The 26,407-nt window shown below is 39.6% G+C and overlaps 1 protein-coding gene across 2 annotated transcripts in view; it reads left to right on the forward strand.

The window, feature by feature from the left end:
* The first annotated feature begins 365 nt into the window (after nucleotides 1–365).
* CTNNAL1 (catenin alpha like 1) overlaps nucleotides 366–26,407 on the forward strand; it is a 57,119-nt gene continuing 31,077 nt past the window's right edge. The window contains exons 1-4 of one of the 2 annotated variants that reach the window (XM_031589109.2): nucleotides 374–602; nucleotides 8,631–8,683; nucleotides 17,879–18,068; nucleotides 24,735–24,922. In XM_031589109.2, the coding sequence (XP_031444969.2) occupies nucleotides 18,035–18,068; nucleotides 24,735–24,922 (222 nt within the window). In that variant the 5' untranslated portion in view covers nucleotides 374–602; nucleotides 8,631–8,683; nucleotides 17,879–18,034. Of the gene's footprint in view, nucleotides 603–8,630; nucleotides 8,684–17,878; nucleotides 18,069–24,734; nucleotides 24,923–26,407 lie in introns of both variants that reach the window. The other variant, XM_031589107.2, reaches the window with a different exon arrangement.

Raw genomic sequence — 26,407 nt, forward strand, 5'->3', positions numbered from 1 at the left:
AAGGCTGTGTTTAGCCAGATCCACACCGCAGCCGCTCTCTGGGAACAGCCCACGTTCAGGACGCACATCCCCCGTCCCCGCGGGTGCCGCGGGGCAGTAAACCCCAAATTCCTCAGGATCCCCACAGCCGCACCGGGATCCCCTGCATCCCCGGCCGCAGGGCACGGCTCGGTGCCCACGGGCGGCTGCGGGCCGCGGATGGGCGGGGCAGGGGGCGCAGCCAGCCCGGCGGGGCGCGGGAAGGAGCGGGGGGCCGAGTGCTGCCGCTTTAAATCCTATCCCCGGGGGCGGGGAAGGGGCCGCCGGGAGGGGGAGCGGGGGGGGCAGAGCGCGCGTCCCGGCGGGCGGGGGAGGGGCGCGGCAGGGGGCGGGGCGGCGGCGCTCGGGGGCCGCCGAGAACGGGCGACAGGGCGGCGGGAGCGGAGTTTGGCTGAGAGGGAGCGAGGGGCGACAGCGGGGAGCCGGAGGCTCCCGCCATGGCCACGTCCCCGTGCAGCAGCAGCGGCGTTTCCTCGTCGTCCTCGTCGGGGCTGGGGGCGGACGCGGGGCTGGAGATCCGCACGCGCTCGGTGGAGCAGACGCTGGTGCCGCTGGTGTCGCAGGTAGAAATGCGCTTTCCCGCCTTCCCGCTGCGCGGCTCCGTCCCGCCGCGGGGGCCGGGGCGAGGGATGCTCCCCTCCCGCAGTCCGGCTCCCCGCAAGGTCGCGGGGCCGTTGCGTAACGCCGGGGCTCGGCTCCCCCGCCCCGCGGAGGGCTGAGGGGCGGCCGCGGGGTTCCCCCGCCGTCCGGGCTGTCGCGCTCGGTTGTCCCGCCCGGGGTTGGCACTCCGCTCCGGGCGTTTGGGGCGGGCGGCTTTTAGGAGCTGCGCGGGGCGGCGTCGATCTGAGCTCTCATCGCACCGAGGGTAGCGCTTGAATGTTAAGAAGTTAAATAACGTGCAAACTGTGACAAATAACGTGCAAACTGTGACCTCCGAACGTGTCCCGCGCGGTCCTGGCCGAGCTTGAAGCAGTAAATCGTGTTTTGAGTGTTTGTATGCTAACAGCTTCGGTCGGTTTTGTTCATTTGGTCCTTAGTTGCAGAATTGGAGTTTGGAATGTCCAATAAAGCTGTTCTTGCTTGAAGAAACTGAATGAAAATAACACGTACGATGTTTGCTTGATAACGTTTTTGTACTTTGAACGTGGATTATAAAAGTTAGTTAAAACTGATCTGTGCATCTGTGCAGAACCTTTTCGCAGCATGTAGCAGCAGTACAAACAGCCCATTAGTCGTAGTGATGCGAAATCGCCTTTGTATGGTGGTAGTCCTCTTGGGAATGTGCCGTAGTCAGCCCCGTTTTGCACGGGCAGCCTACCGGAGAGGGTTGTGGTTCTGTACTTATGGTAGTTTCTTATCCCAGTCAGCTCAGAGAAACCCACCTCAAGGATTCAGCTGCTTGTTCTGTGGCAGAGCCTCATTACACTTCATTGAACTTTCTACTCCTGAAACAACAGAGAGGTAAAACATGGAGACCCCTTTTAGGAAGCTTAAGGGCAAACAAAAAGCTCTCCAGTTGCCAAGGCTGGGCTTAACAGCTTGTGCTAAATCCCTCCTTTTAACAGGTTTCTGTGTTGAGGCACACGTTCTTATTCTGGAATACTCCTTAGGAGAGGCTGTCTTGTGCCTTTGTGTATGTATATAGGTTGCTCTGAAAATAACGCCTCCTGTTAATTTCCACAGACACTCCAACAGATGCAGAGGGCACACTAACACCAGTAGAGCAAATTCTCAGCTGCAAAACAGTTCTTCAACATAGTCACAACCATTAGTTCTGCATTTTTGCCAGCAATGAACAGGAGCCTGCATGCCACGCTCGTAAATATCTGCATTAGCAGAGGTGACCCACTGTTGCCACTGCTGAATTGTATCACCTACCTCCTCACTGTGCTCACATCCATTGTTTGGTCTCCATAAATGATCAGCAAGCACTGATGAATGTCAGTGGGTGCTGTTTTTTCCACATGGAGGAATTCAGGCACCTTTTCTTTGTACGCACTTCCATGTCAGACGCCATTGTGCCAGACTGCCTCTCTGCTGCCATCTGTCACACAGCAACAAAATGTAACGGAATGTTGGTGGGAAGGTTCAATGTCTACCGCCGTACCACCAGCATCTGTCTCTAATGTGTGAGCCAACAGAATAATGCAGGAGGCATTATTTTCAGAGCATCCCTCGTAGTTGGCAGTGCCTATGTTAATGACCACAAATGATTATCTCTTCCAGACGTGCTAAGCATCTTTCATTAATACCATGTTAGGAAGATGTTTGAGCATTTCTAAAAACTCAAAGTTCTCCTAGTGAGGTGCTCCTGACGTGGAACAAGCTTGTGCCCTTGGAGCATGAGTGCTGAGCTCCGTTCAGATTCAGGCTGAAGTTACTGATGGTATCAGCAGTAGTTCCCTAAACTGGCCTGATACAATGCCCTACTTATTGTACAGGTTTCAGTTATTTTCGTACTTGCTTCATGGAGATTTTTTTTAGTAGACATCTCATTGTCTTTGTTTGAGGATTTATGCAGAAATAGTGCTTCATCTCTTATAATTTGTTTCCTATATTCTGCATAAGCTGTGTATCTGCAGCAAGTGCAGGACTTCGGCTTTGCACTTGTAGAAAATACTCTTGCAAAGGGAATTTTTATTCATGCTGTGAATAGGTGACAGTTTTGTTCAAAGCTGGGAAGTGCTATGTGATACTTGTGTGCTACTGAAAAAAAAGTGAGAATGTTGTTACTGCTTTTCACTACCGCTTCTTAAAGAACAGGAGACCCTAAGTAGCCTCGCTTTCAACCTCTTTTGGTTAGCTAAATCTTTTATTAAGCTAAAAAAAACCCCACCAAACTCTCTGTATTGATTCTTATTTTAACTCATCTCATACAGTAAATGTGTTTGACTACCTTCTCTTACTCAGCATTTAATGGTACTTTTCCACTTGCTTTTCTTAGACTACATAGTGTCAGAGTATATTTACCACCAGCAGTGGTACAAGATTCCTGTTCTCCCAATTGGAGAAACTACCCTTAGATTGTCTACTGGGTATGCTCATGAATAAACTTTTCTAAAAAGTTAGTATTTATAGAGCTGAATTAGGTCTTCTTTTTATTTAGATCTATTCTTAGCCTCATGCTTACCTCTTCTAATAGCTCCACAACTGACAAAAGAAGATTGTAGACTTAAGCCACATTCTAACCTATCCTTTTAGCTATCCACATATCTGTGCTGTGGAGAGAATTATTCTGCAGTATTGTGCAAAGCATTTGGCGTGCAGTTCAGAAAATATGGCTTTATGGGTCAAACCCCGTTGGGTGCCTTTAGTTCTGTGTTTCACATGAAAGTGGCACAGTGTTCTAAAATCTAGACATCTCCTTCACTGCTGCTGCAATTTCCAGACTAATTAAGTTGGTTTTTATTTTTCTATGGAAAGTTTTTGGCAACGTAAGTCAGGAAGGGTGTTTAAAGCGGTCAGTGCTGACTCATTTAATAACAAGTCATTTAAAATAGTCGGGGAAAGGCAAAGACAGGGAAAAAGCACTTTCCAGGATGTGGCTCCACCAGTGACTTCCTCAGCTGCCATTATGTATGTACCTGCTTGCTAATCTAGCACTAAGCGGGCATCTTCTCAGCTGTCTGTCTGGGTGGATCTGTTCCAGGAAAGCATTCTGAAAAACTTTAGACCAGTTTTTTTTGTGAAGCTTCAGAGTGAGGCACTTGAATAAGTTCAGAGGTGAAACTCTGAGCTCTGTCTGGGTTCTGAAAGAAAGTCATTTCTTGTAGTTGTAGGGAACCTTACTTGCCTGTGTACAGACTCATGGGATAGCAGCTAACTCTTCAGCTTCAGGCAGTGCATTTTGCCATAGCCACTTTGAAAAACTGTTGTGTCCACATGTTACTGAACGTGATTTTCCAATTTCCATGATTTGTAGGTGATACTGCCAGAGATCTGGGGATTTGTTTGGCCAATGTAGTAAAGCTTAAATAATTAAAAAAAAAATAAGTCAAAGATACAAATGTTTCTGGATTTGTTCTTGTCAGTTTCAGGTTCTGAATAAACAGCCAGTGGTATGTGCCTTGAGAAGGAAAAAAAAAACAAGCCTGTTCTTTACTATGATATTGTTTCCTTGGTTTCTCTGAAGCTAGCTGAAATTATTCCCATGTCAGTAAACATTACATTTTTATGTACATAATGCTCTGCCAGCATCCAGAAAACAGCTCTTGGGCTCTGTGGTAAAAGAGAACATATGACATAGGAGATGTTACAGGAAGCACGTTTGCTTTCCATTGAGCAGAGAAGGCTAATGGCAGAGCTCACTGTTGTCTGCAACTATGTGTGTCAGGCAGATATGGTGAAGGTAGGTCCTTCCTAGAGATGCATGGTGATAGGCAAGAAAGAAATTGGAATATGGGAACAGAATATGGAAAAAAAGAAAAAAGAAATTGGAATATGGGACAGAAATTGGAATATGGGAAACCTGAGATATAGGAAAAGGCTCTCTTGCTGTACCAGTACTCTAAATGCTGGAAGACGTGTGCAGAAAGTCTATAACCTGCATTCCTGGAGGCATGAGAAACTCACTGGGCAAGACCTTGAGCAACATGCAGTAATTGGACCTGGCTTGAGTATGGAGCCAGACTAGATGCCACTGTAGTGTCTTTCCTCTTATGCAAATTGCATATTTTTTCATTGTAGCCAGATATTGCACTGAAAAAAAATTTGTGCTGCTGAGGAGTAATGGTCAGTTATCATTGCATACAGGAAGCTAGGACTATATTTTTGCATCTGTATCACTTTAATCTCTAGTATTTTCATCCATCATTTTTATCTGTCTGGTTTTGTAAGATGCATCTGCAGTTCTATAGTTGGATCTTATCTTTGTTGCCCTGAATAACTTAGGATCACCAGCAAACTTTCATCATTTTATTACAAACTTACCACCCCTCTCTCTTCACAATTGTGTAAAATAATTCATGTTCCAGCATAGGTTTCTGTGAAACGTTGGTCGTCTTCCTTTGTTACAGTGAGCGATTATTCACTTTCTGCCTTCCTAATTCATCTTTCTCCTCATTCATTGAAGCCCTTTGAATGGACTTTGCTGAAAGAGAACTAGGAAGCAGAGTCTATCCTTAGCCCTATAATCCATGACCTCTCCAGAGAGCTCTGGTTGTGTTGTGAGGCAAGATTTCCCTTCACAAGCACACATATTGAGTCTTTTCCAGTATGTCATATTTATTTGGGTGTCCATTACTTCTATTTGCCTCATCTTTTGTATTGATTTACCGTGTACAAGCATCAGGCAACCTCCATACCTCAATTAATCAATCTAGTTTTAAGTAGGAGGTTGCATGGAAAAAACTGATATCATCTGTTGCATCTTTGTGTTCTTTGAAGTATTAGTGAATAGTATATAAGGTTGTTCTAGTTCATTGTATCTAATATTTTCATAGCCTCTTCTACTGTCGCTTTGAATCAGTAACTGATTGTATCTGGCTTATGCTCCTGAAGAAACCAACTATAAGAGCTGGTAAGTTACTTTGTTTAGTGAAACTGTGTATTCTGCATGGAATGAATAAGCATATTCAATCAAAGAGAGAGGTTCTGTAGAGCTGCAGCCACGGAGTTCAGTGTGCTACTTTTGTATGACATTGAGTGTTATCTGTATAGTAATATTGTGTTTGGGAAAGCTGTTTTGTGTCCAGTAGCAGCAAAACATGGGACAGCAGCTCACGTTCAGTTCTGCAGCGTGTATGTGGATCTTTGTTTGTGGCCTTACTGAAGAATATTTTATCAGGATGTTGCAAAGTTGCTTCATAAGGCTAATTTGTGGGGTTGCATGCATGTATGGTGCCAACACTGGCCAAAACTTATGGAAGAGATTCTATTGTCGCTTATGTGATAAGTAACACATGTGACACATTTTAACAAATATTTGTTTCTTCTAAGCACAACTAGTAGTCTTGGGGATTATTCAGTCATGGATTTGTCTTAATTGGTTTTTACTAATGACTGTAAAAGAGTTATATCCCAAGAACACTCTTAGAATCTATCTTTCTATCACTAGTTTGCAAAAACTGGGAAAAAAAATCCTGCTTTTCCTCAGCATCATACATTAGTCTTGTATGTAACCTAATGTTCAAAAGTCTGCAATTGTAGTATTGCACTGAACTATGGGCTCGTTTACAGACATACTTCTGAGCTTTTTGCATATCAAATATATTGTCTCTTCTTCCTTCAGAGCATACATGTCCAATCCCCCAGTTTTATGTTTGTTGTTGTTGTTTTTAATAAAACAAATAAAAAACTAAGTTTTGTTAATTATATTCATTAACTATTTTATATGTAGCACAAGATAATTCCTCTTCACTTGGTGCATCCCAGGCAAGCCACACGTTGTGCCTCCATGCTTTAGAGACAAGGTAGAAGAGTGTCTCTTACATTCTTTGGACAACTTTCCTAAAATTAATGAATGCTGTTTTGTTTGTTTGTTTGCTTCCTGAATGTGAACAAAGTTTGAGCTTACTGGCATTTCTCATGCAGCAGGTGCACTGAGAGACTTATTCCATGAAGTCCTCTGCCTGCCTTGTTTTGCTGCATGTTTGGGATACTTCTAGGCCTTTTTCTTCTCCAGAAGGTTTTAACATTTTCTTGTGTTGTTGATTGTTCTTGCTCCAATATGGTGCCAAACACTGGGAGTTGTCCCTTACGGCTCTTCTTGGAGGATGGAAAAAGTAGCGTAGTCCATATTTGTCTTAAACTCACTACTTTCTTCAGTACACCTGAGGGAAAAAAAATCTGATGAGTGCTCTCCTTTTAAAATCCTTCTTGGATACAAATGTTTCTCTTTCCGTACTTTAAGAATTCTGCCAACTCACAAGCTTTGAGCAACTCCAGGATTTTCTTCTGGGTGAATTAATTTGGTAGTCACTGTAGACTTGGCACTGTTGTTGAGTAATAAAATTACGAATTACTGTGTAGAGGCTTATGTTGTAACTTGTACTGAGTGAAGGAAACTTCCTGCTAAACTAAACAGAATTTAGTACTGCAGAGAAAGTGTGCAGTGATTGCCACCATACACGGTAACTTTGCTGTTGACTCTGGAAGCATGTGGTATGCTGCTTGTTTATAGAGTTGTACCTCATTAGATTCAATTAGTGACTAACTCATTGTCTCTTCTCTTTGGTTCCATAGATATTTTGGATTAATTTATGACTTTGTGTTTTGTATTATGAATCTTTTATTCTATACAAACATACATTTTTCTGGAAAATGAAGCTTGCAGCAATTCAGCTGCTATTCAGTCTACCCTAGGTACTCTATGCCCTTTAAAAAGCCTGCTTCTTTCTCTTTGATTTATGCAGGAAAGTTAACCACATGAGTTCATCATCTGACTGTAGATCCTGTAATTAATTCTGTCATACCACAGCCTCAGATGCATCTCTGGGCTGATGCTGTTGCAGATTTCTCATCACTGAGGCTTGTTCCTAATTGACAACTGTTTAGTCATTGAAGCTGGGTTGTTAGGAATCGGTGAAAGGGAGATAGTTGCTTACAGTTGTGGTTTTTAAGGTATATTTGAGAGCATAGGAATACCTTAGGATATTTTAAATAGGTGAATATATATTTTTTAATGTTAGGTTAGTTTTTTAATATCAGTATCACCAATGATATTCTGCTTTACAAAGAAAATTGTGTTGGAATGTTCACCCTAACAATAAGGTTACGTGAAACCTTAACTGGTGCAAGTGGCTTTGGATTCAGCTTAGCACCTCCATTGTGATATTCAGCTTTGGTAACATAAATGAATTGCTGTAACATTTTGAGTAATTGAAGCAAGATACTTCATAGTGACTTTGCTGAAAATCAGCTGCTCTTTTTCAAAGGAAGCTTATCTTATACACTTGTAAGATCTGATTAACGTCTTTCCTATAGATTAAGCAAATTTTTGTAGTTCTCCAGCAGAGTGAGTATTATATCAGAACTGCCTCACAGTGGCCCTGCACATAAAGAATGAGAGCAGCTTTCTTGCTATTCAGCATTGTTAACAGATGGTTTTAGATTAGGTACTGAAATCCCCAGTGGATGAATTAGGAATGAATGATTGCAAACAATTCTGATTATAGATCAATAAAATTGCTGTATGGTAATATGAGACCATTGCTTTCTGCATTGCGAAGTGTAACCCTTACTAGGCAAAGCCCTCATCATTTCTACTTGTTGAGTTGTGCTGCCTTGTTTAAAGCTCATGGGGTATCTGAGCAGTAACATAGAATCTTGTCCTATTTTTTAATTGATAATTTGTATAGTGAACGGGATGATTTCTTGTTTTTATACATTACATGAATAATGAAATGTTAGGATAACTCCTAAACACAAGTTGCAAAAAACATATGAGCAAATACTGTGATTCTTTCAGAGTTATGTGGGAAAATATTACATGGTTGATTTTGTCATCAAGCAACACTTTGGTATGGACTTTTTGTATTAAGCAGGATGAATGTAACCACTTATAACCACACGTTATGTATTTTCACGTAAAAACAAAGCTGAAAATCAGTTCTAGTAACTCAGTGTTGTAAATGCCTTTTTCTTATTCACAGGGATCAGAGCATTTGGAAAGGACGTACTGTCCCAACTTACAAGGATTTAAAATGTAAGAGTTAAAACAGTGTAAGGAATGTGCCCTTTCATTATCAGAGTTTATTATGTTTTGAAATTCCTTCAGTTGTAAAATTGAAGAATATTTAAATGTAATTTGCTCGTGAGCTCTTCAGATAATGATTCCTAAATTATGTGCAAGTTTTGTGTTGCTGTTGTTGTTTACACTTCTCTAAGTGGATAATAGTTACATGCAAAGCCTTTTCCAGAGTACATTGTATTTCTCTGTTAATCCCTAGGCTAGCATAAGTTTTTCAAGAAGCAATACCAGATGTTGCTCTGAACTGAAGTGGTATGCCAAAGAACGGCAAAGGTAGCTTCCTCTAAAAAAGGGTTGAAAAACTATCCTGTCTGTAACATGCAGTACAAGGCATTGTGTGACTGGCATTCATATCAGTGAAGCTGCCTATGGGGCTAACAAGCAACTTTTTCCACATCTGCAGGAGCCAGTCCCAACTTGAATTGGAAGAGTTCTCAACTGCAGTCAGTATCAGTGTGGTGTTTGTGTTACATCTTATGTTACAATATCTGAATTTTTAGTCCCCCAACAGTGACTTTTTCTGAATGAGAAGATCAGAGGTGTATCAGGCATTGCTTGCACAGGCAGCAGAGGTTTAGGTGAGCTAACAGAGGCAAGTTAGACAAGAAAGCCACAATAATTATTTGGCATTCAGTCTTTGGTTTTAGGTTTATCTGATCATGTTTGTAAATTGAGTTATTTCTGAGATTTGCATCTCTGGTGCTGAAAATGTCTGCATCTGTTTTGACCACATCTGAAAGTACACTTAAAACGATGGGCTTCCATCTGAGTTGTACTTGTTTTGTTAGACTTGCTTATGCCCAGAATTTCAAGGTACAGAATGAAAAGAAGGTAATAGCTGTATTTTTGAAATCTGAACTGGAGAGCAACAAGAGGTTGCTTCTATACTATTAAGACCAATTATTGCATTCATTAGCTCAAGTTCCTTTTCTAGTGAGGAAGTTGTGCATTTCAGTAAAATTTCTGTGTGGTGACTGTTAGAATCAAAGGCATTAAAGGCCATTTTATTTTTTTATACATCTTGGGATAAATAAGTACATATACTTTGATGTTTGGGGCACTTGATTTACATATTTAATCAGAAAATTAGTTAAATTAGACATTAGAAATTAGTTAAATTTGAATTAAAACAAATTATTTTTCCCAACTTAAGTATCAAAATGCTCAAAAGTGGAAATCTCATTCTAAACTTTCACACGTCTTTTCAAAGAGAATGGAATTGAAACTTGAGATTGTTTAAAAAAATACGTATCTTCCCCAGTGTCACTGGTTTTTATAGAAACCTTCTTTTGGGCAAGAAGATAAGTCACTTGTCTGACTTGTAAGGCATATAACAAAAAGAGTGAAAACTTCAGTGTTGTTAGATCAGTGGTCAAGCATCGATGAACATTGTTCAGGGTTCCTTACCTTCCTCTGCTCTGTGTGGGGTGGGGGAAGAGAAAGGAGCATGGCAGGAGTGTCAATTTTCTGCCAAGTATCTTTGAATCAGTGATTTTCAAGGAGTTTGTGAAAACTGAATTTTACGAAGCAAGTGAATTTCTCCTTTACAGCAGTGTTATTTTAGTAATATTATTAGGATATTTATCAATTCCACAGAATGCGAAGAGTCCATGGACTGCAAAAACTAATGTCTGTTGTTTGCTGTGTTGTTTGCTTCTGTTTCTCCAGAGTTCCTTTTAGCAACTTGTAAAAAAGAAAAGAAGTTAAAAGTTGGAAATAATCTTAATCACACAGAAAAAAAAATAAAAAAAATCCAGAGTTTTCATTTGTTTGGGGTGGAGAAATCTCAAATGCCCCCAGAACAGTCTAGAGGAAATAAATTGGTGTCATAGAAGTACTACATCACAACTGAACAAGTTCATCTGTATCTTTACTTTTTGGATAATCGTTTTGATGGTGCTGGGTTTGAATCTTGAAGTTTAAAAGACCCTTGGTTTTCTAAAAATGCATTCAGCACAAAGAAACGCCATTCCCTGCTTTAGTACAGCCTTGCTGTGAATTCAGTCCTTTTGTTCTCTAAACAATTCCAAGAATGTGTAACAAGTGGATAGTAATGAAGCTAATTATCTGAGGTGTGTATTCAAATTTGGAGTTCTGAACTCGTCTTTCCTTGCAAAGTTTTTACAGAGGTCTGAGGTAGGTTTTGAAGCATAGATCTGAAAGAGATGCAAGTGTAGAGAGCTCTTCTGAACCCATCAAAATAGTATTGTCTATATGTGAAGTTGTTTTGCATGAGAAGTATAAATTTAAATGTTGTTTTAAAATGCAAAATACGATTTGCAGTTAATCAAAACTCATGATACAAGTGTAACATAGTGAGTAGTTTGCTTGTTTTATTCTTCTATTTGGGTTGTTTTTGTTGATTTTATTCCTAGATACCCAACGTTTAGCCCCTGCTGGAGACACTAGTTTAGGTATGCTGGCAATCTGATTTGGTAGGGCTCTTCTTGTGCTGCTTGTCAGCTTCTACTTGTCACTGCCCACCCTGGATTATTCTTTCTTCCTGTCCAAACTTGGCTTATCAGCCATCAGCTCATCAGATGCTACATGTGAAAGACTGCCAGAGGTTCCTGTAAGCACTTGCCTGCAGATAAGTGAATTAGCTTACAGGTTGTCAAAGTGGTTTATTTCATTCGCTTTCCTGAAGACTTTTGTGAAAAAAAAAGCAATAAGATGCTTTTGGAAAGCCCTCATATAAAGATGCAACTACAACAATCTCAATACTGCAAGTACTGTATCCAGATGCGGAGTCCTCAGTACAGGAGAGATGTGGACCTGTTGAAGCATGACCAGAGGAGGGCCACAGAAATGATTTGAGGGATGGCACACCTCTCCTGTGAGGACAGGCTGAGGGCACTGGGGCTGCCTGGAGAGGAGACCTTCTGGGGAGACCTGAGAGCAGTCTGTCAGTATCTAAAGGGTGGCTATAAGAAAAAAAAGACAAATTCCTTATCAGAGTCTATTGTGGTAGGACAAGGGGAAATGGTTTCAATCTAGAACAGAGGAGATTTAGATTGGATATAAGAAACTTTTTTTTTTTTTAAACAGTAAGAGTGGTTGAGGCACTGGAACAGGTTGCCCAGAGAGGTGGTGGATGCCCCATCCTTGGCGACATTCAAGGTCAAGCAGGGTGGGGCTCTGAGCAACCTGGTGTAGCTTAGGTGTCCCCGTTCATTGCAGAGGAGTTGGACTGGGCAACCATTAGGCATCCCTTCCAACTCGAATGTTTCTATGATTTTAAGCATAAAGGAACTCAGTATTCTTGGTCATGCAGAGTTTTTGTACTGTCTTTTGCATCCTGTTTATAGGAAGTGTGAGGAAAATATGTAAATATATGGTAGCAGTACCGTATTGCTTCTTGCAAGCTGTTCTCTTACAGAAATAGGGTCTTGAGGCCCTGTACAATGTGTTGAGGTCTGTGGGACTTGTGCAAGAGAGGATTGGTTGTCCTTTCATACACATGAACAATATGTAGATGATGATGTTCTCTTTCAATTGTTCATAAAGCAGAGACAGATGTTTCAAATACTGTTTTCATGCTAAGTAGAACATGAGTTTCTATGTTTAATTAGTGCATCAGTAGCTAATGCAGTTGCATTTCATAGAATCACAGAATATCTAGATTTAGAAAGGACCTATCATTGAGTCCAGCTTTTGGCTTCACACGAGACCACCCAAAACTCAGACCATATGTCTGAGAGCATCGAACAGACACTCCTCGAACTCCAGCAGCCTATTCCATGCCCACCGCCCTCTGGTGCAGACCCTTTCCCTAACCCATAGTCCAGAGCTCAGCGCTTCCCCTCCGCTCCCTGTGAGGAGATGCAGCTGCCATCAGGCCTCCCCTCAGCTCCTGAGCTCCTCTGGGCTGAGCCAACACAGGGACTTCAGCTGCTCCTCGTACCTCCTGCCCTCAAGATCCTTCACCCTCCTTTGGGTGCTCTCTAGTAGCATCCAAAATTTCATTTCTGTGAATCTTTCCTAGCTTTTGACAACTTTCAGAGTTGAATTCCTACAATTAAAACCTGAGTAGGAAGACAAGGCCTTCTAATTCTTAAAAAAAAAAAAAAAAAAAAAAAAAAAGCCAGGTGTGTGTGTGTGTGTATGTGGATATTTTGTAGATGAGTGCTCAAAATCTTAGAAAATAGTAAGATTTTTCCTCATGCCTAGACAGACATCTGATTTTGACGGACTTGATTTCTAGGGCAGGTAAGCCCTTCCTCATCCACTTCTTGAATTTCCTGAGGTTTGTCTTCTGTGATGAGAAGCTTTCCCTGTAGGCCTTGTAGGAGTGGATGTCCTGTGCTCCTGCAAGTATGATTGTATTTGGTAGCAGATGCAGATGTTAGAGCAATGTCTGCTGCCGTCTGGCTGAATGAACCAGAAGACCTGTGTGTTTGTCCTCGAGGAGTTACATAAAACCTCATGAGACACAGTGCCCAAAAGTACTATTAGAAGTCATTCCCCGCTCCCCTCGCTCTCAGCTTAATATAAGTTAATAAAAGTTTGAGCTGTGTGGAGACTGTTGTGGCCAAAGTTTTTACGTGTCCTGTCAACTGCAATTAAATTTACTTTGTGGCATGTTCCTGTTGTGTTTTTATCTTCTTGCCTAGTATGCAGTGCTATTGCATTTTCTTAGCAAAGGCTTTCCATTGCTGTTATTGTATTTATTTCACAAAGATATTTTCTACCTATATGATATTAATAGAAAATGCGAAGGTGAAAATGTGCGATATATAAGACAAGCTGTTAATCTAAGTTTGCTACAATACTATAGCTAATCCTCACTTTACAGAGAAAATACCTTAAGTATTTGCTCTAGCAGGAAAACTGATAAGGTGAGGCAATAACAAACATTACTCACTTAAGTCTAAATCATCCTATGTACAGCGTGGGTGAGGAGGTGTGTAAGGTACCTTCCAACATAATTTCCCAGTTTAACTTCTGTGTTTGTGGAAATGGCTGTGAAATAGCTACATTTCCGTTGGTTTTATATATAGTAGTCTATAAATGCTTCCTGAAATCCAGTCTCTTAAGTATCACTTCATTCTGTCATGCAAGACTTAATTACACTGATAATAAATAGACATTATGATATTTTTAGTGAAGCGTGTTGCCATGATGCTTCCTGTGCATGAAGCATATAACAACTTAAATGCCATATCTGAAGGCCCTCCAAAAGCTTTGAAAACAGCTGCTTGGAAACTGCCACAATTGAACTCGTTTCCTTAAATATCAAGTACAGCTTGATCTGTTATGTCTATATGTTTGTTCCAGTAATGTTGTGGGGGAGAAGGCTGTTTTCCACAGACTGTTTTCTGCAAGATACTAAGGGTTGTAACTGACAATTTCTTGAGATCACACAATCTTTAAGCTGATAGTCTCAATCTCGCAGAAGTATTTCGTGTAAAAGTATGAGTTCTTATTCAACAGAATGTAAACATCATTGAAAGGTCTGTTTCCTTTCTAGCACCTGGCAAGAAAATTCTTAAGTAAACAGTATGTAACGTATTTCTCTTGTTCAGAAAGGCTTACAGGTAATCTCTGCAGTTATTAACTCCTGCCCAGATACCACAAGTGTTAGTAACTGAGTGATACAGTATGTAGAGAATTAAATATATGGGAGGCCTTAAGTTTAAAGCAGAGCTTAGATAATGCTCTTGGAGTTGCAGGGGTTTCTTACTTAAAAATGGCATTAATAGTTATGGTCTGATTGCATTGGCTGGGCCATAGGTTGCAGTGATGTAGAGGAAAAAGCAATTTTTTGTAGTTTGAAACATATTTAAACACTTGCTTGATTTTAAATTATAAACTTGTTTAAGTCTTCACTGAAAAAGTAAGAAACTGCAACTACTGGTTTGAAATACAGCATTAAAATTATTTCCCTCCAGTAGCTTGTGCCTCTGCTTTTTCATAGATTTGTTTTAAATAGGAGATATATCTGAGTATATCTTGTTATGTTTAGCACTTTATGAAGGAAGAGATATTTCTAGAATTATACATTCTTCTTGCATATCCAGCAATGCTTTTCACAGATAGCAGATTGAGTGGCACATCTATATGTGAAGAACTGTTCTTGCTCCTTTGACATCATTAAGAATTTTATGTTCAGTCTTACTCATGTTTCTAGAACCAAAGACAGCCCTTCTTTCTTTAGCTGATACATATTTCCTACATTTCTCTACCTACTTCTTTCAGCAGGAATTACCTGTTCCTGTTTCAGAGCTGTCTGCTACTTTGTTATATATAATGTGTGTGTGTGTGTGTTTGTTTGTTTATTTATTTATTTATTTATTTATTTTTCTATGCAAAATTTACTGTATCAGTACAGGCTGCATTTACCATATCTAATGTTGCAGGGTTGATAGCACTTAAATAGGCACGAAGGTATTTATATCTTGATATAGAATCATAGAATCATCAAGATTGGAAAAGGCTTCCAAGATCATCTATTCCAACTGTCCACCTATCTCCAATATTTCCCATTAAGCCATATCCCTCTGTACAACATGTAAATGTTTCTCCTCTGGGTTCTCCTCTGGTTCTCAGCGTTCTCCTCTGGGGTCGGTGATTCCATTCCCTCCCTGGGCAGCCCATTCCAGCATCTGACCACTCTTTCAGCAAAGAATTTTTTCCTAATGTCCAACCTGAATCTCACCTAGTGCAATTTGAGGCCATTCCCTATAGTCCTATTGCTAGTTATTTGAGAGAAGAGGCCAACGCCCACCTTGCCACAACCTCCTTTCAGGTTATTGTAGGGAGCAATAAAGTCTCACTTGAGCCTCCTCTTCTCCAGACCAAACAATCCCAGTTCTCTCAGTTGCTCCTTATCAGAGTTGTGCTCCAGGCCCTTCACAGTTTCATTGCCCTTCTTGGGGCACACTCCAGGACCTCAGTTTGTAGCGAGGGGCCCAAAACTGAACGTAGTACTCCAGGTGTGGCCTCATCAGAGCTGATTCCAGAGAGGTGATCACTTCCCTGCTCCTGCTGGTTGCACTATTTCTGATACAAGAGAGGATGCCATTGGCCTTCTTGGCCACCTGGGCACACTGCTGGCTCTTGTTCAGCTGAATGTCGATTAATACCTCTAGATCCATTTTGTCCACACAGTCCTTCAGCCACTCTGCCCCAAACCTGTAGCTTTGCCTGAAGTTGTTGTGTGTATCAGACCTCTTGACTGATGTTTATTGGTCAATGAGTTTCCTTCCCTTCCAACATTACAGTGGTTATTCAAGTGGCTATAATGTAGCTAGTCCCAAAGAAATTAATTTACCCATCTGGGTGTTATTATTCCAGGAAAGACCTGCAAAGCTTTACCTGCACTTACAAACTACTTCAGTGCATGTTACAGACTAGATGATACTGGTGGTGGTACATGCTACTGCTTCTTGCTTCAGCTTACATAGTGGGAATGGGGGGGCTTTCTCTGTCTGAAATCATGCAGTACTGATGACTCTTTATGGAGAGAGTGCTGAAGAGGTGAACTTCACCCATGTCTCAAATGAAAATGTTTCTAAAAATGTTTAAAAATGATAAAAGCAACTCAAAGTGACATCTTAGTGATTTTTGTCATTTACATACCTCTACGGTAACATATGAGATTAAAATGACCTTGAAGATTTGTAACAGACCGTGAGATTCCTTTCATTCTGCAGTGTTAGTTTTGTATGCATTTTTTCAGGGTTATGCAGAACGTGTTTAAACTTCTGCTATTATGAAATGCTGTGGGAGGCAGACTTGCAGACAGGATGTGCATCCAACTTGTATTCTATTTGTTATTCTACATACTTTTGAAAAGTCATTAACTCAATGAGTGTTTGAGTCCTTTGTTTACATAATGTTAGGTTGCTGTTTGCTTAAATATCAGTTGAGGAAACAGAGTTGTGACTCTCTAGCAAATTGTTTTTTTCTCAGCATTTGGGCTAATGCTCTTTGTACTCTTACTCTGTGTGGTCAGTCAGGTACTGGCCTGCTGGGATTGGTAGATTACCCATGGGTATTGGGCAGTTTGCTGTATGAAGAGCATTCACAATGCAAGAATTCTGGAAACTGCATATTGCAGTTTTTTTTGTGTGCTTTTAATATCCATTTGACATCAATCTGAGTTTCTGATGAAGTAATGGTAATTGGAGGGGAGAAATTAATCCATTTTGGTAATATCACTCCAATTCTAGAATGAACCTGAGGGTGTTGAGGTATATGCTTGGTTTACTCTCTAATAGGATTTCGTTTTCATCTTAACCAGTCATTTTGCTGGAGAATCATTAAGGATTTTTAGGCTTTGAGGAGAGAGGTTGGTGAACTGGAGGACTCTTAGAGGGACAGATTTGTTGTGTGAACTGTAGAAAGTGGCGTTCCTTTGGAGCTTGTGGTTTGGGTACAAGTAGGACAGAGGAAAACATATATAAGAAGGTACTGAGTAGATGATGCGTTTCTATAATGATGCTTTATTCTAGGACAAAATATTCTTCATTCTCATAGCTGTTCTTGAATAAAGTAGCACTATTTATTGGGAATGTTTTTAGTATTTTCTAGGTATTTTTCTTCTTTTCTGGGAGGGGGGGGGGGGAGATGAGGTGGTGGTGCTGCAGTGTTTTCTGAAATACTGATATTTTTTCCATTGCAAGGTATTTGATACTGCTAGTATGAGTAAGCCAGCTCCTGGCATTCAAACCTAGCCCTAGTAAGATCTTCACACCTGAAACTTTTTTCTAGAGACAAGACTTAGGGATATCTTAGCTGAAGGCCTTGGACATTGACCAAATTATGAAGCAGAACAGTTCTTACACTGTTTCCTGCATTTTCCTTGGATGTGATATGAGCATTACAGGCACAGCTTTTATGCTCTTGTTCTATAATAGGCTTGACTGGCAGGAGAACCTAGGCAGTTTAGGAGGAAAATATTCCTTCAATTCTTTCGGATCTGGGACAAGCTGAGATCGTAGCAGATGAGCAAATTTAATTAGGCTCTTTTTTTCCTCCTTCTCTAACAAGTTATATGATACCTTGTGGTTCCATGCTGTACTTTATTTATAAAAAATTGTATTTTATTTATAAAAAACTGTCTCTGAGTTCTGCTCAAAACTTGCCAACGATATTAAAAAGACATCTTGTATAGAGTTCTAATAGTTGACTCTTACTTGTTCACAGATAACTACTCTTATTAACCACAAGGATAAACCAAAGCGTTCTGACAAGACTCTGCAGGCAATTCAGCGAGTGGGCCAAGCAGTTAACCTGGCAGTTGGAAGATTTGTTACAGTAGGTGAAGCTATCGCCAACGAAAATCATGAATTGAAAGAAGAAATGAGTATTGCTTGCATTGAAGCAAGGAGAGCAGGTAAGTAGTTACTCATGAAATTTGTAACCTGTTGTGCTTGTTCCCTATTTGGATCAATATTTGTATTGTCTGGAGTAATGTAAGAACTTTAGTGTGTTATTTAATTGTTTAACCCTCTTTTGCCTAGTCTGTTACCTTGGTCACTTGCTTAAATTGTTGTCATTTTATCAGCAGATGATGGAATTGTGTGGTGACTTTGATCTTTTGCCAGAAGGAATTACCGACTGCTGTTTTTTTTTTTTTTTTTAAATGATGTTTTTAGAAACAAAGAGCAGAATGTTGAGAGAACACGTTTAGAGTTTATTGCTCTCAAGCTAAAACAGTGGGGTATTTAAAGTAATTTGAGGTCACTGCACTCTAAATCTGACTGTCTGAATGAAGGTCAGTGTCAACCCGAATTTCATCACCACTCAGTAAGATGACTCACATCATTCATCTGATGACTCCCCTCAGGAAAATGAAAATATCAAACCATATTTCTCTTTTTGCTGGATACCATTTTTGTTGCAAACTTTCTGGGTTTAATTTGAAGTATGGATGAGGGATCAAACTGACTATTGTCATAGTCCTCCTCCCAGAAGCCACCCTGTACGGAAACAGTGTGTTATATTTTCTGATACTGTAAGACAATTCAGTGTCGTGCTAGAGACCACATTCCCAGATATGCCCATTGCATGATGTTTTACTAGACTTCCTAAATGAATATTGTTGTGGTTGGGTGTGTTGGTTTTTTTTTTCTTTCATATACTTTTAGATAATGGGAAGTTCTGCTTGAAGTAGGCAGAAGTGCCTACCGGCATGACAGATTGTCTCCCTGAAGCCACAGGAAGCATAAAGTCTATCTTGAGCTTCCAGATGTGCTGACAAAGAAATAAGCCTTCCCTCAACACTAATGGCTTGTCAGCCAGAAGGCGCTGTACTCCAAGACCAACTCACTGTAATTGGTCTGTTAAGATAAACAGTGGACTTGTGGGTGTTTGTGAGATTTATTTTTATTTGTTTATTACTTTGTTCTTTATCTTTTCAACAAGCCCAAAAGCCTGAGGATCTTGTCTTTTGGCGAGCATTCTTCTGGCTTAATCCTTGTGCTGGCCTGAAACTTTGGGGATGCATATCGTTAATGTATTTGGCATGTGCAGTTAATATTGATTTTGTACTTAAAATAAAAGCTTACAGGTTAAGCATAGTAATATAAGAAATCCTTTGGAAATTCCTCAGCAATGAGTAGCAAAGAAACACACTGGACTGTTTTTGTGATTTGAAAGACTATTCTAGATAAACTTCAGGCTGAAGTTTCATGGCCGCTCCAGTAAACTTGGCTGCAAACAGATATGTCCTAATTTGAAAACATTCCACTTGTTATGTAAAGCATGTCTTTTCTCTTCAAAGATCCAAGTAGAATGCTGACAAGCTGAAAGTTTCCATTGATAATCTCAGCTGTTAAAAGACCGAATCTCTATTTCTTGACTTGCCAGCTATTTTGTGGCCAAGTTCTTTTTTCAACCCCTTCCTATCAGTTTATCCAGAAAGAGCTCAGAATCTAAAAATACTCTGGCTGCACTGTTTTATCTCACCCAATGGTTATACTTCTTGTGTTGTTTTTTCTCCCCCTCAGTACAGAGGAGTGGGGATATAGGTTATTTACTTTTCTGTCAAGTTTCAAATTGCCCTTGGCATGGGTCAGTTACTCTCAAGCCTATGTGTTTTAGATCTAACTGAAGACTTACATGGAATATTCAATATATCATACATGTTATTGTTTGATTTAGATTTTCTTATTCGGTTGCTTTTTGCTAGTGTAACTCTGTGGACTGTTAAGTGTTGAACAAGGCTAGAGAGTCCTTTGTGCAGACACGTTTTTATGGATAGTTGTCCTGTAAATACAGTCTCAAGATGCAGTTGCCTGAGTGCCATTTTGAAGATCTTTTCTATTCTGAAGCAAGCCAGTAAAAATCTCCTGGACAGTTATATCTGATAATAACTCTTATAAAAGAATCATCATAGAAATGTTATTCATCAGTGAATATGACTAGTTTGAAAAGCCCAAACTGTCAGCTCTTTGTTCTTTTTCTGTATCAGTCATCAATACTGGAAATGTCAATGTTACATGGATTTATACATTACAATACATGTAACAATCAAGCATAAAGCTTTATGTAAGGTTCCCACAAAAACTTCAGCCAGCCATGGAACACTGCTGTGTGCACCAACTCTTCTTGTGGGAGAAGAAGGATTTTATGAGAAGTTGTAGTTTGCCTAAGGTATTGAGTTCTGTGAGGAGAGAGTGAAGTTTTGTTTTTTCTTTTTTTCTTTTTTTTTTAATTTCTGCAAGGATAAAATAGGAGAAGTAAAGTAGAAGAAGCCTTTTTTAAAATATCCTCATGATACAAATAGTGACTGCTTGTTGACTGAGATTGTACTGGTCACAAAGTTTTCCTTTGTTTCTAGTTGTACATGCATAATAAGGAAGCAGAAGAATTAGAAATTGATTAGAAATTGATCTGCTATGATCTTCCTATCCCTAAAGAAAATGTTCTGTGTTGTAAAATTACATATACATTGATAAAGTGTTAAGGACTGACAATAGATTTAAGTCTGGGATTTCACACATGAAGTTATAGCTTACCTCTGCATTTGTGAACATTTACTATAATGAAAACAAAGTTTTTGTAATGAAAATTTGTGTGCAACTAAAGACTTATTTCTCATGTCTGTTTGGTTTTGAAGTGTTGAGGTGCCATATTCTGATGGCCTGGGCAGCAGAAAGCCCTTAGCTGGTTAGGACAGGATATTGAGGAGTTGTTTATACTTCCTTTTAGCCAATAAATTAGACGATGCCTCAAAAATTAAAGGGAAGTGTTGTTAGATGTATGCTGTGGTTTAACGCGACAGGTAGCTAAGCACCACACAGTTGTTTGAACAAGCAATTGCTCACCACCCACCTACCAATGCCCTGCCAAGCAGTGGTTCCTCCCCCAGCCAACTCTGCTGTTTTTCAAGGTGATTTTTGCACATTGTCATATGGTATGGAATATCCCTTTGCCTGTCCACTCCCACCTCTTTGTGCTCCCTTAGCCCCCATCACTGGCAGGACTATGAGAAGCTGAAATGTCCTTAGCACTGTTCAACAACAACTAAAACATCTCTGTGTTGTCAGTCTTGTTTTTCCTCATAAAACAAAAATGTAGCGTCTCAGACACTATGAAGAGACAGCCAGTTCCATCCCATCTGAGACCAGGATGACATAGAAGATAGATCTCAACCCTAGAGGATTTAGAACTATTTCTATTGCTAAGAAAAGTAGAGAGTCTTCAAATCAATTGCATATCCTGCAGGGGCTTTGAAGGATGATGTGTTGTATCTGACTCTTGTGAAGAGTATAATTGGTGGTCTCAAATGTTTCAGACTTGTTATGACTATTTCCTTGTAATAAATCTTGTAATTTGATTAACTTAAAAAGAATCATAAAATGCTGCAGAGGGTTGTGTAGCAGATTTTGCCTAACATTATTCTTGCACTGTTTCAGTGTTTACAGTAACAGTATAGTAGTGGAATATAACTCAAAGAATCATGTTTTTAGATGTCCATCTGTGGTATTTTTTCCCCAAAGCTAAAGAGAGACTGGTTAATTTAGAAGAAAAAACACATGTCAAGAATGAGTTAGTGTCATAACATTTTCACTACTCACTGCCAGTCGACTACATAACCCTCAAGGAAGACATGGAGTAAAATGGAAGTGATAGCTCTCTCCTATTTTTGTCTTGCCTTTTAGTACAGAGAAGGAATAAATTAAACATGTTGAAAAGCAACGTTTTGAGATGGATACACAGAATCACAAAATAACATGTTGGAAACTGTATTTGTTTTCAAGAATGGAAACACGGCAATTTCTCTTGTATAGTGTTAAGTATTGGCCACCATATATTTGAAAAAATGTTTTCTTATATCTCATCCATTGTTTCTTGTCCTATCGCCATGCACCTCTGGGAACAGCATCCCTATCTTTTCTATTCCTGTCCATTGGATAGTAGTATACATCCATGAGCTCTGCCAGTGGCCTTCTCTTTAAGAGTGAACAAATTCACTTTATTCAGCCTCTCCTGTTACGTGCTTCGCTATGTCAACGTTTTTCTTGGCTAAGCAGAAGGGCTGAGTCAGTTCCACAGCCTGCTGGTTGCTCTCTTGCTGACAGCCTGGCAAGCACTTAAACTTCTTTGCCATCTCCAACCCATCATCTACCAGGACCCCCAAGTCCTTCCTTGTAAAGTTCTTTCTAGGCAGTCTGTACTATTGTATGGTGTTACACCGACCCAAATACAGGGCAAAGTTATGTGCCTTTGAAGGCATACAAATACATTTCATGAATTTCCTGTCAGATTGCTTATCCAGCCAGTCCTTCTTTCTCTCTCAACCCTGTCCTGCAGCATATCAGACACTCACATGATTTGGTATTGCTGCACACTTGCTGAACATGATTGGCTAGGGAACCTTTTTGATCCCTCATGTCAGTCCCTGAGGGATGCCACTGGTATCCAACTGCCAGGGAAATTTTATGTCACTGATTACTACCACTGAGCTTCACGGTTAAGACTGTTTTCTATCCACCTAACTGTTCACTTATCTAGTCCATATCTCATGGCTTAGTGATAAGAGCATTATGAGAGGTCACATCGAGGACCTTGATAGAGCCAAGATACACAGCATCCATTACTTTCACATCTAGAGAGGTTGTCATCATTATAGTATTTGGGTTGGTAAGTGATTATTCACCCTTGCAGTCTCTGCTTGCTCTTCCCAATTGCTTTCTTATCCTTCATATGGTAAGGCCTTCCAGGATGATATTTAATAATATTCTTGAAGTAAGGTCAACTGGTCTTATAGCTACCCAAATTTTTCTTGTTAACCCTTCATGGAAGAGGCTGTGACAATTGCTTCTTTCTGGGAAAATTTTCCCTAATTTGCCAGCCTTTCAGTCATGGCACCCCTACATGACAAGTGTATGCATAGTTATGTTTCCTAGCATATTACATTAACAATTTTTTTTCCTCATAGCTTACTCTCAGGTCACCATTACTACTCCAGTAGCTGCAGAACTGTAGGCAGAGAAGAAATCCTTTGTTCTGATGTCAGAAGTCACTAGTTTTTAGAGCTACCCAGAGCATTTAGCAGGCAGTTTTTGCAGCTCTGTCTACATTCTCTGTTTACTCTTCGTATGACTTTCTGCTTCACCTATAATTCAATTCATCTTCAAGAAGGTGAATCACTTAGAGTAAGAAATGGGGTAATTATGTTGTGCATCTTTTTCCTCACTTATGAAAAGCAGTTTACATCTATGTTTTTTATTTTCTGCTTTTACATCCTGACCTGGAAGCTCCTTGCCATAGGCCAGTATATATTCAGACCATATTCAGACAACTTGAGAGCTCAAGGGATTATAACTATCAGATGAGAGAAGTTTATCCATAAATACTACAAAACATGGAGCCACGTTTTGAAGGATTGTCATTTTTTTTCTCATTGTGTAGAGTTTTTATAAATTATTTTCAGGTTCATTATGCACTCTCAAGTTCTTCACGTGGGATCCCTGACTGTCAGATTTTTGAAGTGAATATCTGATATGCTTAGGAGTATTATCTTAGTTGTGGTTCTGGAGATGAATCCCAGGGAACTCAACCAAATGTCCTAGGCTCTGTCTTCAAGGATGATTTGCAAGTTAGCTGTGATTTGATCATCTTGTCTTGGGTGCTAATAAAAAGTATGCCTTATTTTAGAGCTTGCTTGAGTACTGTTTCCTGGCAGTCCTTCTGCAGCTATGGAGTAAGGAAAGGCTCTGTGCATTTCCTCTATTGCACTATTACTTAGGGTACACCAGAAGCTTTAGCAGGATGGAGTCCTGTGATTTTCCCAGACAAGGAGATTCATTGACTACATTGAACTATGAACTTTTTAATCACAATAAAGATAAAAGTTGTCAAATGGTCCTCCTTAACTTTTATTATATTAAATGATAGTTGACTAAAAAAAGATGCTCGTGAAATGAAAATTGGTGCTTCATTGTTTTTTTTTCTCTTCTGTCTCTGACAATGTATTGTTTGGCATTCCTTTAAACATAAAGCACAGTAGTCTCGCTGTAATGTTTCAGTCCTGTAAATTATACAGATTTTTTTTTTTTTTTAATCTCTTTAAACTTCACAGAGTCATGATTTGTGATAGAAAACTTTACAGAAATATGAAATCAACAAATTATGGAAATGCTAACTGAAATTTGGAAAGCAGAGAGGAATTTGTAGTTCTTTATTTGCTGCATACCATTCCCTTAGTGTGATGGCTCTGCAAGTGTTGACATTGATTTGACTTTTTCTATGAAAATTGGAGAAGTATTTTCCACGAGTGTTTTCTCATTTGAAACTCTGCAACTCCACCCCTTCCACCTAAAAATTTGTAGATCACTGTAAGAAAATCAGTGTTACGTACAGATGGATGTATGGGGCAGTACTGAATCATTCAGATTTCAGTTTGGAGAGGGTGCCACCAACAGTCAACAAAAGGAAGCAAAACAAAGTAAAAAGGAATTGTGGATTGCTCTGGAATGCTTCATATGTATTAAGAATAACACAGTAGTATGAAATAGTATGAAATGATAATTATTTATTTTTTTCCCTATAGGTGAAACGATTGCACAGCTTACAGATGTAGCAAGCTTGGATCATCCTGAATCTGATAGCCACATTACGATCTTTACGGACAAAACAGGCGTGGTAAAAGCTGCAAGGCTGTTACTTTCTTCGGTCACAAAAGTGCTGGTGTTAGCAGACAGAGTAGTTATTAAGCAAATAATAACTTCTAGAAACAAGGTATTTGTAGCTTCTTTTTTTTGTTTTGTTTAACTGATATGTGCAGCTAATGCAAAAGAATGTTGCTAGATGAAGAGGTATTTTCATTGCATCCCTAGGGAAAAGTGTAAAATAAAGAGGTAAAAAAGTATATTTTACATATGCCTATGTACCAAATATCCAAAGTAGGATGGCTATGAGTAAAGAAGAATAACATTTTCTACTACATTTTACATTTTACGTGACCTATATTACTCTGTTGACTTAATATGCTGAAGAGAAAGCTGTGTTACTGCTTATTTATCTGTCAGTTAAAAAGCCAATAAAAGCTTCTCCTTGGCAAAGAAGATGTTTCTACTGTCAGAAACAAGACGAGGATACCATCCAGAATTTATCTATGACAAAAAGCTGTGAGGAGAGATGTTAAAAGCACATGCTAGTTCACTGAGTCTTACAGATTAAAAGTTTTTTTGTGCAGTTTAGCTTGTGTCTTGAAACTTAGCTTAAAACTACTTAGTTGATCTAAATAGTGAATGAAGGCCATTAAACTTTGGATAAAATCTACTTCATGTACTGTACTGTCTTGACCATAGGATATTTCTGATGCACTGCCCAATGTACTGAAATAAAAATAGATCAAAAAATGCATTTGTAAAATGTAAGCCTCAGAATGATTGAGTTGTTTTTTTTGATTTTTATGATTTTTTTGGTCATTAATTTTCAACTCCTTATCCAGAGTAGAGCCTTTCTTTCTTCTTTTGACTTCTCATGCTTTCTATCTTTCTTCCCAGTATACTTTCCAGACAGGCTTTATTTTGTGCCTTATAGGTGCAAGACAGCCAAGCCCAAGAAACTGCACTGCCTATAATAATTGCTTTAGTCTGGCTTGAGGTTTAGGAGAACTGATTTGCTATCTTAGTGTCCTTTTCTTCTTCCAGTGATGGATCAAAGTGGTGTTAGTTTTATCAATATTAATTTCCTGTTGGTCTTCTCTTGCAGCAGAGTTGTGCATTTGATTCTTTTTGCTGCCTTCCTTGAGCCCTTTGTCTGTAGCCATTCAGACAACTAATGTCCAAATGTGATAGTGATATGAATACAGTAAGCATAAGTGCAGAAACAGGTTTTAATTTTGAAAGTATTGCAAAATAGAAAATGAAGTCGTATTCCAAAGCAAGTGTGTCTTACTGTGATTGTTGTAGTTGCTTAGTCTTTGTGGTTTTCTTTGAGTTTTACTGCATTCTACTTTCTACACATACTATAGGAGTTTGAGGATATCTGTGTCTGTTTATGGAACCAGTAAGGTAATTCTCTAGGACCAAGTCAAACAAATGTTGGTGCATTATACAGGCATACTGTTTAAGAGGATGCTCTGAAAATTGTGTCAGGTCATGGTATGATGGATAGCAAGGCAGTTCATCCTCTAAGAAATTATGATAGAGAGATCATAGAGTAATAGAATCACCAAGGTTGGAAAGACTTCCAATATCATCCAATCAAACCATCCAC

Source organism: Phasianus colchicus, chromosome 3 (assembly GCF_987193195.1).
Source record: "Phasianus colchicus chromosome 3, bPhaCol1.hap1.1, whole genome shotgun sequence".
NCBI lineage: Eukaryota > Metazoa > Chordata > Aves > Galliformes > Phasianidae > Phasianus > Phasianus colchicus.